This window comes from Coregonus lavaretus (assembly GCF_964263955.1).
Source record: "Coregonus lavaretus genome assembly, chromosome: 3".
NCBI classification, from domain to species: Eukaryota; Metazoa; Chordata; class Actinopteri; order Salmoniformes; family Salmonidae; genus Coregonus; species Coregonus lavaretus.
Genome location: NC_139990.1, coordinates 41,727,009 through 41,737,591, shown reverse-complemented (window position 1 = coordinate 41,737,591; position 10,583 = coordinate 41,727,009). Strand labels below are relative to the sequence as shown.

The following is a 10,583-nucleotide window of genomic DNA, read 5'->3' as shown; positions in this document are numbered from 1 at the left end:
GTCATTTAGCAGACGCTCTTATCCAGAGCGACTTACATTTTCTTACTTTTTCATACTGGCCCACCTTGGGAATCCAACCCAAAACCCTGGCGTTGCAAGTGCCATGCTCTACCAACCAGGGCCCAGGTCAAAATAAGTGCACTATATAGGGAATAGGGTGCCATTTGGGATGTAACCTGAGATATTTCCCCCACGTGTAGACACATTCATCTTAGTCCTCCTTATGGGTATAAGATTATGGGCTAATTTGTCTGATATGGAGCCCAGGAATTTCACTGTAGGCTGCTTAAATAGGGTATTTAATGCATTCACCGACATCTAGGCTTACCACAGACCCACTGATTGATTGTATTTCCCTCTGTTGTAGGAATAACTGACTTGACTGCTGAATGCACTGTAATTACTGTAGTTAATATTGTATTAAACCTTGAATCATGTCTGAACTGAAGATATTCATCAACTGACACCAAAAACCCTGATGAAGGCCAAAGGCCGAAGCGCTTTCATCAACTGACACCAAAAACCCTGATGAAGGCCAAAGGCCGAAGTGCTTTCATCAACTGACACCAAAAACCCTGATGAAGGCCAAAGGCCGAAGCGCTTTCATCAACTGACACTGTCCTCCAAGAGGAATCTCCTCTTCAGTTCAGACTGCTCCTCAGTTCATGCACCTTGGTTGGACAGAGAGGTAGCGGCAACGTTCCTTTCCCTTCAACTGACAACAAAGGCATCTGCTCCAACCACCTACAGTAGCCTATGTATTTAAACTCTGGGACATGCATTGGAACTGGCTCGTGAATAATCAGCAGGGCTGATAAGCCAATAACTCTCCCCGCTAAAAACAGTCTTTGTGAGAATAGTTCCCCCTTCTGGTGAAGCCCTGCTAAACTGGCCAAATACAAAAATACAAGTTGTATCAACAAGGTAAGAAAAGTTATTTATTTGTAAAAATGCATTTCAGAAATCACAAAAATATACATAAAATATATATTCCAGAAAGGAGTCACACAATTTCATTAAGTGATTATTATGATAATTTTGCTATGTAGTATGTTTAACATAGTTTTCCATGTTGCTCTAAAAAGTCTAAAAAGTTAGACATTCTACAAGGGGAAAATATAACTATAGCATCACATTATTGTTATTTAATCAGTTATAGGTTTCTTCTGATCCAGGGTTTAATTATTTTACAAGGAATCAAACACTAATAAATAAAATCTACAATATTGATCACAGAATTAAAACATGTTGGCCTCAGAAACCAAGGACTAATATATGAAATACAACATCTGGTAACCTAACCATAACTCCTGATGTGCTCTTATTACATGAGAGATACAACAAAGTGCTCTGTCTTGATCTCATAGCAAGAAATATCAACTTGATGCAAATATCACTATACAGAAATTCTCTTTAAACAATGTTGTTATACACATGTAATAAACAGACAACGTGACAATGTCTTGACAGTATTGTCGGAGTTTGAACTGTAATAATGTAACGGTTTTGTTTTCTTTCTTCTGTGTCACATCACATCTTCCACCTCCTGAAGCCCATGAACAAACTGCAGGCGTAGCAGAGTGTCACCACAAAGGCAAATATCTAGAGGAGAACCAGGACAACAAAGGTTAGGCTAACTCACAGAAAGCCTTGAGCAATGACACCTAATGTAATACCAGCAGTTATACATTGCAGCAACAACAACATCACAACGGTATATCAGTGAACCAACTAGTAGTATAGAGAAGAATCAGGAGAACAATGGGCAAACATTAACTCATGGAATGCATAGGCCTACAGCTCTAATTACTAAAAAACATTGACTTAGATTAGGAGTTTCCTACAGAGCTTTTTGTTTGGTCTCCTTGGTAACGTGGTGTTCCATTCTGAAATAGCTTTGTGCAGTGTAGGAGCTACCAATACAGAAATGCAGGCTGCTGTCAGGTCGAAGCACAACATCCGTTCAACTCTCAACAGTTGAACACTGATTAAATGTAATACTACTACTACCTCACCAAGGCTCCAAAAACATCCCCATGTTATAGCAGTAACAGACCTGGGTTTCAAATACTAAAACAATAAAACATCACCATGTTATAGCAGTAACAGACCTGGGTTTCAAATACTAGAAGAATGAAAACATCTAACAGTTCCACAACAAAAACATAATACACACAAATCTAAGTAAAGGAATGGAATAAGAATATATAAATACATGGATGAGCAATGTCATTATCAGAGTGGCATAGGCTACGATGCAATAGACAGTATAGAATACAGTATATACATATGAGATGGGTAATGCAAGATATGTAAACATTATTAAAGTGGCATTATTAAAGTGACAAGTGATTTTCAAATCTGTATGTAGGCAGCAGCCTCTCTGTGCTAGTGATGGCTGTTTAAAAGTCTGATGGCCTTGAGATAGAAGCAGTTTTTCAGTCCCTCGGTCACAGCTTTGATGCACCTGTACTGACCTCGCCTTCTGGATGATAGCGGGGTGAACAGGCAGTGGCTCGGGTGGTAGTTGTCTTTGATTATCTTTTTGGCCTTCCTGTGACATCGGGTGCTGTAGGTGTCCTGGAGGGCAGTTAGTTTGCCCCCGGTGATGCGTTGTGCAGACTGCACCACCCTCTGGAGAGCCCTACGGTTGTGGCCGTTGCAGTTGCCATACCAGGTGGTGATACAGCCCGACATGATGCTCTCAATTGTGCATCTGTAAAAGTTTTTGAGGGTTTTAGGTGACAGGCCAAATTTCTTCAGCCTCCTGAGGTTGGAGAGGCTCAGTTTCACCTTCTTCACCACACTGTGTGGGTGGACCATTTCAGTTTGTCAGTGATATGTATGCCGAGGAACTTAAAACTTTCCACCTTCTCCACTGCTGTCCCGTCGATGTGGATAGGGGGGTGCACCATCTGCTGTTTCTTGAAGTCCACGATCATCTCCTTTGTTTGTTGATGTTGAGTGAGAGGTTATTTTCCTGACACCACACTCCCAGAGCCCTCACCTCCTCCCTGTAGGCGGTCTCGTCATTGTTGGTAATCAAGCTTACTACTGTTGTGTCGTCTGCAAACTTGATGATTGAGTTGGAGGCGTGCTTGGCCACGCAGTCATGGATGAACAGGGAGTACAGGAGGGGGCTGAGCACGCCCCAGTGTTGAGGATCAGCGAAGTGGAGATGTTGTTTCCTACCTTCACCACCTGGGGGCGGCCCGTCAGGAAGTCCAGGACCCAATTGTACAGGGCGGGGTTGAGACCCAGGGGTTAACACGTTTAAATGTCTTACTCACATCGGCCACGGAGAACCAGAGCCCACAGTCCTTGGTAGCTGGCCGCGTCGGTGGCACTGTGTTATCCTCAAAGCGGGCGAAGAAGGTGTTTAGCTTGTCTGGGAGCAAGACGTCGGTGTCCGCGACGTGGCTGGTTTTCCTATTGTAGATGGGCAGGGTTTGCAGTTCTGGGACTTTTCTATTGGTTTCTTAATCCAGGTAAACTCACACAGGCACATACAGTATGAAGTATTTATACAGTATGAAGTATTTGAATTGAAACACCGGTCTGATCAGTAAACCCCATCATTTGCATTACAGAAAGCCTTGACATTTTGTGAAGGTGTACACTTACCGTAGCTGCCACGTTAATACTGTATTGTCTGTTGTCCAGGAAGGTGAGTATATTCCCACTAGGGGCTGTTATACATCCTGATATGGAGCTGTTAGTGGTACTGTTGACCCCTCTGGCAGCTGTAACAGCCGCCTCCAGCACCAAGGCACTGAAGTAGAACAGCAGTGCTGTGAAGTGGTAGAACATATCCTGCAATAAAGACGGAAAGAGAGGGTTATAATATGGATTGAGAGTAGTCAGGTCTCATTGAATGGATTGGGAAAATCACGTGTGCATTTAGGAGATCTTATACCATGCTAATAAACAGATGTAGCTAAGGCAGGAATGAGCAACTCCAGTCCTTTGCCCTAAAAACACACCTGACTCCAATAATCAACTAATCATGGTCTTCAGTTTACAATGCAATTAGTTTAAATCAGGTGTGTTGGCTATATGGCTGGGTAAAAAGTGTGACCCCAATCAGGCCTCCGAGGACTGGAGTTGCCCATCGCTGAGCTAAGGTAACGTTGTTGTGTAGTTAATGTTGCTTAGTTTGGAGAGATCTTGTTAACCAAGTTATAGCCTAGGGTCTAACCTTTAAAGAAGGGTTTTGTAATAATGGTCCCAAAGGTCCTTGTTTTTTGATATAGCATTACACAACTGATTCTACTAATTAAAGGTTTGACTACTACTACCATTACTACTGCTGTCATTACTACTACTACTACTACTACTACTACTACTACTACTACTACTACTACTACTACTACTACTACTGTCACTACTACTACTACTACCATTACTACTGCTGTCATTACTACTACTACTACTACTACTACTACTACTACTACTACTACTACTACTACTACTACTACTGTCACTACTACTACTACTACTACCACCATTACCACTACCACTGCTGTCACTACCACTACCACTACCATTACCACTACTACTACTACTATTACCACTACTACCACTACCATTACCACTACTACTACTACTATTACCACTACTACTACTACCATTACCACTACTGCTGCTGTCACTACCACTACCACTACCATTACCACTACTATTACCACTACTACTACCATTACCACTATCACTACTACTACTACCACCATTACCACTACTACTACTACCATTACCACTATCACTACTACCACTACTATTTCACAACCATAAATACCAGAGATGGAATAGGACGCAAGACATCCCACTCTCTAGTTTTTTCTGGTTCATATACAGTCAATGAACTAAGCAGACCAGTCCCAGCTGCTAAAGCATTGGTGCCTATGGGAGAGTCACCACCTTAAGCAGACCGGAACTGACCATTTTTTCCCAATGGTAAACGGCCTGAGTGGGACATCTTAATTTATCCACCGTCTTTGATAAATACTTAAAAGACTAGCAATCAAGCACATTTATTTCAGGAAAGTTTCTAGTTGATTATTGGAAACAGGTGTGTAGTGCTAGGGCAAAAAAAACAAATTGGCACCACTTTGGTCCCATGAGCAGTATTACGAAACACTAATTTAAAGAGTTAGTGCTACTATTCCAGTACCACCGATTCAAAAGAAAGTCACCCTTGATTCAGCCTTGTCTGAGGACTCAGTTCACAGTGTTTAGTTTACAATGTCAACAGAGAGATAGGGGGGTTACAGTAAGAGACTGGCTGCCTCCGAAATTGCACCCTATTCCCTATATAGTGCACTACTTTTTACCTACTTTTGAGCTGAGCCCTATGAATAGGGTGCAATTTCGAACGCAGCCACTGACTCTGTTCTGTTGACAATGGGGACTCAGGGCCCACAGACTGGCCATTGTCTGGTATGAGCTCACTATTCCCTCAGTGGCTGTGTCACAAGCTATGTTTTCTCATTGTCTGTGAGATGACAACACACACACACACACACACACACACACACACACAAACACACACAGATGCATGACTACATTTGCGAGAAGAACTGGAGCCTGGTGGGTCTGAGGCCCGTCTGTGGCTACGTCCCAAATGGTACTCTATTCCCTAAATAGTGCACTACTTTTGATCTGGGCCATTTTGGACGCACCCAGTGTCAGTACTGTACTGCAGCTTGTACTGAGGTCAGTACCCTTCAAGTCAACCTCTAGTGCAGTCAGTCATTAGCAGTTAATGTGTAAGTGTGGCAAAATCGTTTTGGATAAAAGCGTCTGCTAAATGGCAGAAATATCACTAAAATATGAAAGTGTTAATACATGTGGAAAAAGCATTGTGGATACATTAAGCACAGTAGCATTAACAGCAGAGCTGGGATCAGGGCCAGTAGCAGTAACAGCAGAGCTGGGATCAGGGCCAGTAGCAGTAACAGCAGAGCTGGGATCAGGGCCAGTAGCAGTAACAGCAGAGCTGGGATCAGGGCCAGTAGCATTAACAGCAGAGCTGGGATCAGGGCCAGTAGCAGTAACAGCAGAGCTGGGATCAGGGCCAGTAGCAGTAACAGCAGAGCTGGGATCAGGGCCAGTAGCAGTAACAGCAGAGCTGGGATCAGGGCCAGTAGCAGTAACAGCAGAGCTGGGATCAGGGCCAGTAGCAGTAACAGCAGAGCTGGGATCAGGGCCAGTAGCATTAACAGCAGAGCTGGGATCAGGGCTAGTAGCATTAACAGCAGAGCTGGGATCAGGGCCAGTAGCATTAACAGCAGAGCTGGGATCAGGGCCAGTAGCATTAACAGCAGAGCTGGGATCAGGGCCAGTAGCATTAACAGCAGAGCTGGGATCAGGGCCAGTAGCATTAACAGCAGAGCTGGGATCAGGGCCAGTAGCAGTAACAGCAGAGCTGGGATCAGGGCCAGTAGCAGTAACAGCAGAGCTGGGATCAGGGCCAGTAGCAGTAACAGCAGAGCTGGGATCAGGGCCAGTAGCATTAACAGCAGAGCTGGGATCAGGGCCAGTAGCATTAACAGCAGAGCTGGGATCAGGGCCAGTAGCAGTAACAGCAGAGCTGGGATCAGGGCCAGTAGCATTAACAGCAGAGCTGGGATCAGGGCCAGTAGCAGTAACAGCAGAGCTGGGATCAGGGCCAGTGTGAGGACTGACTGGCACAACACTAACTGGGGCTGCCTGTCTGTCTATCTGTCTGCCTATGCCTGCCTGCCTGCCTGCCTGCCTGTCTGCCTGTCTGCCTGTCTGTCTGCCTGTCTGCCTGTCTGTCTGTCTGCCTGTCTGTCTGTCTGCCTGCCTCTCTGCTTGTCTTACTGCCTTCCTAGGACTGTTGTTTTTCAATAAATGAATGACTGAAGACGGTTTTACATGATGGCTCACCCACCACATGCAATGCGTCCTTGCCGTTATAATGTGCACTAGGCTCTACCCTGTTATTATACAGTTACATGGCTTTAAGTTTATTGACAGACTAGTAGAGCAAGCTCTCTAATGTTTCAGTGTTTCTGGTCAGTTTTGATACCTGCATCTGTAGAGGCACCCTCATGACTAAAGTTGTGATGAGATCATACTCATTAGGTGTGGTGACATACTCTGTACTGTAATTAGGACTATCACAGAGCGGGATTGTTCTACACCTGTAGTGACATGTTACTGAATTGAACATCCTTTCAGGAGTTAGGGGGAACTGCCATGGCGTCTGCAGCATTTGAATGTGGCTCCTGAAGAACACGTAGCCTGATTATTCTAAGCTATTGTGCTTGATTTGCAGGGGATCTCCAATTCATCGGATTCAAATAGCAAATGTCCAGACTGAAGACTACTATTTGTTTATCATTTGAATTGTGTTAGTGGAACTAAACCCTGCACCAACCAGTAGCTCTCCAGGACTGGAGTTGGACAGCCCTGAAGTGATAAACCAAGCAGACCAGGAAGACTGGAGTTGGACAGTCCTGATGTGATAAACCAAACAGACCAGGAAGACTGGAGTTGGACAGCCCTGAAGTGATAAACCAAGCAGACCAGGAAGACTGGAGTTGGACAGCCCTGAAGTGATAAACCAAGCAGACCAGGAAGACTGGAGTTGGACAGCCCTGAAGTGATAAACCAAACAGATCAGGAAGACTGGAGTTGGACAGCCCTGAAGTGATAAACCAAACAGATCAGGAAGACTGGAGTTGGACAGCCCTGATGTGATAAACCAAGCAGACCAGGAAGACTGGAGTTGGACAGCCCTGAAGTGATAAACCAAACAGATCAGGAAGACTGGAGTTGGACAGCCCTGATGTGATAAACCAAACAGATCAGGAAGACTGGAGTTGGACAGCCCTGAAGTGATAAACCAAGCAGACCAGGAAGACTGGAGTTGGACAGCCCTGATGTGATAAACCAAACAGATCAGGAAGACTGGAGTTGGACAGCCCTGAATTGATAAACCAAGCAGACCAGGAGGACTGGAGTTGGACAGCCCTGAAGTGATAAACCAAGCAGACCAGGAAGACTGGAGTTGGACAGCCCTGAAGTGATAAACCAAACAGACCAGGAAGACTGGAGTTGGACAGCCCTGAAGTGATAAACCAAACAGACCAGGAAGACTGGAGTTGGACAGCCCTGAAGTGATAAACCAAACAGACCAGGAAGACTCTACCTCTGATAAAGACGTCATGTGACGTCGAAATGTCAGTTTACCTGTGTATATATGATTGTAAGAAGATCTGTATCTCTGCCGGTTTTTCAGTGCTCCAACCTGTTTACCAAGAATGAGTTGTTTTTGTGAAGTGTTCCTTGGGTAAGCCTTGTCACTAGACTCACCATAAAGTTCCAGTCAGTGTTGATCCTGTCAGCCAAGCCCAGGAGGAAGAGGAGGAGGTACACGGTGGAACAGAAGAACATGGTGAGAGAGACAAACATCACCCAGCCCTGTAGCAGGGGCACGGGCACGTTGGAGGAGGCCACCAGGATCCATACCAGCCCTCCAAATATCTGGAAGAACCGAATGGAGAAGATTTGTTAGACAAGTCATCATATGCGAGACTGATTGATATTTGTGACATAATAAATGCTTAACAATTTCAAGACTGTTTGACCAGACTGTGTGATCTGATCATGACATGAACGTCAGTTTATTTAAAATGCGTCCTAGGCCTGACACAGGGTTTGATTTCCATTTGTGAAAAGGAGTAGGCTGTTATTGAACTGAACACAGAGTATTTATAGGCCTAATAGCACACTGCTATAAGACTTAGCTGGAGAACAGTTGTATCTATTTTGTCGTTTACTTCACAATGACATTTACGTCATTTAGCAGACGCTCTTATCCAGAGCAACTTACATTTAGTGAGTGCATACATTTTTTCATACTGGCCCCCCGTGGGAATCGAACCCACAACCCTGGCGTTGCAAACACCATGCTCTACCAACTGAGCTACACGGGGCCATACTGAGTACAGTATGTTCAGTTGCTTATCACTACTGCACTATCAGATTGTACAATAGGGAGTTGCCTATATGCCGTTAATAAAACACGGCCCAAGTTGTAAGGTTCTGTATTTATTTTCTTAGTCAACCTTGTGTTCTTGAATGTAGCCCTGTTTCTTTGTGTTCTTGAATGTAGCCCTGTCTTTAATTTTTGTTCATTGATTTCACCTGTGTTAGTTACTCATCTGGTCTCATTAGCTCCTTATTTAGTTCAGTTCATTCTGTTTGAAAAAATAAAATAAAAAATACATTGAAAAAAAAAAGGAATGCACTCTAACTGTAAGTCGCTCTGGATAAGAGCGTCTGCTAAATGACTAAAATGTAAATGTCTAAAATGTAATGTTTGTGCCTTGTGAGGTATTGTTTGTTTTGACTCTACTCAGCCTTTTTCTAGCTCGTTTGTGAGAACCAGTTATATAGCCTTCAGTCCTAGGGAAAGGGAAAGCGCAGATGTGATTTGTTTTTGATTCTCCTGCCTGAAAGCGCAGATGTGATTTGTTTTTGATTCTCCTGTCTGTTTGCCTACTACCTGTGTATGACCATTGCATGCCTGTGACCACGATTCCTGCCTTTTGCCAAGGCGAAATAAACACCTGCCGCGCTCTGCGCGTGAATCTACACCTTTTCCTCCCTGAGTATCCATTACTATGAGGCGCCCTGCCTGGCGCCTCTGATACTGGTATACATAACTAACTGTACGATGATAAGACGATGAAAAAGCAAATCCTAAAGCTCAACTGAACAAAATGAACTAAGCAGAATTAATAAAGACTATCGATTAGACCGCAGTTTCCCAATTAGGCCTACTTCAAACAAGGGTGTAACCAGAATCTTATCTTACCACCGGTGATGCATTTGCTTACAACACTCGTAGTCAGAAATAGAGATGCGACACTCACAATTTCCAAGCAGATCAGAGCACCGGAGTACGTCCTCAATATTTGTAGTCCCAATGGCAAAGATATCGTCGGCGCTGGGAATGCTGTCGCCGCAGGATTCGTCGCTGGCTCCGACATCCTTTCCGTCTTGTATCTCGACAAAGGACACCAACTCAGGCAAATTATTCTGCAGTCATATGTCCCTAACTGGTCTGACAGGTGCACGGCCACTCCTTTCACTTTCTCCAACTCTACCCGCCCGAGGAGTGGAGGCAGTCGCAGATACCGCACCTCGATCTCTCTCTGTCGCGACTCGCTAAAGATGAATCCGCTACAAATTGAACGTGCCTGACAAAATGAGAGATAGGCCCTACTATACAAACAGGCGGACTAGATGCAGTGATGCTGATCAACCTTCGCAGCTGTTGATAGGCCAGTTTAAAGTCAATATTAGTCTACCTGCAGAGGAGGAAATTCCAAGGTGAGAGGAGTCTGAGATACGGAAAGGGAAAGCGCAGATTTGCAATCTGAAACAGCTTCATGGTGTCGGTAAATAATTGCACAACTTTAAGTGTTTACTCAGGAACCATGACCCACAGTGACGCGTCACCAAATGGCACCTTATTCCCTATATAGTGCACTACTTTTAGGGTGCCATGTGGGGCGTAATCATAGCCCACACCGGCAAGCCTCTGAATT

At 44.4% G+C, this 10,583-nt stretch overlaps 1 protein-coding gene across 1 annotated transcript; it reads right to left on the bottom strand.

Annotated features, from left to right (window-relative positions):
- Positions 1 to 925: 925 nt before the first annotated feature.
- Positions 926 to 10,272, bottom strand: LOC311115685 (protein MAL2-like). The gene is made up of 4 exons (XM_084157330.1): positions 9,906 to 10,272; positions 8,341 to 8,511; positions 3,625 to 3,813; positions 926 to 1,602 (listed from the first exon to the last, which is right to left on the bottom strand). The coding sequence occupies exons 1-4, from the start codon at positions 10,020 to 10,022 to the stop codon at positions 1,531 to 1,533; spliced, it is 549 nt and encodes a 182-aa protein (XP_084013456.1). The 5' UTR covers positions 10,023 to 10,272; the 3' UTR covers positions 926 to 1,530.
- Between the last annotated feature and the right edge of the window lie 311 nt (positions 10,273 to 10,583).

What these genes read in the sequence shown, in the direction of transcription:
- LOC311115685 (XM_084157330.1), bottom strand. Translation starts at nt 10,022, where the DNA reads ATGTCGGAGCCAGCGACGAATCCTGCGGCGACAGCATTCCCAGCGCCG. An exon ending in ACACTGACTGGAACTTTATG is followed by an intron (nt 3,814 to 8,340) that starts GTGAGTCTAGTG and finishes TCTTTATTGCAG; the next exon opens with GATATGTTCTACCACTTCAC. An exon ending in GTATTAACGTGGCAGCTACG is followed by an intron (nt 1,603 to 3,624) that starts GTAAGTGTACAC and finishes GTTCTCCTCTAG; the next exon opens with ATATTTGCCTTTGTGGTGAC.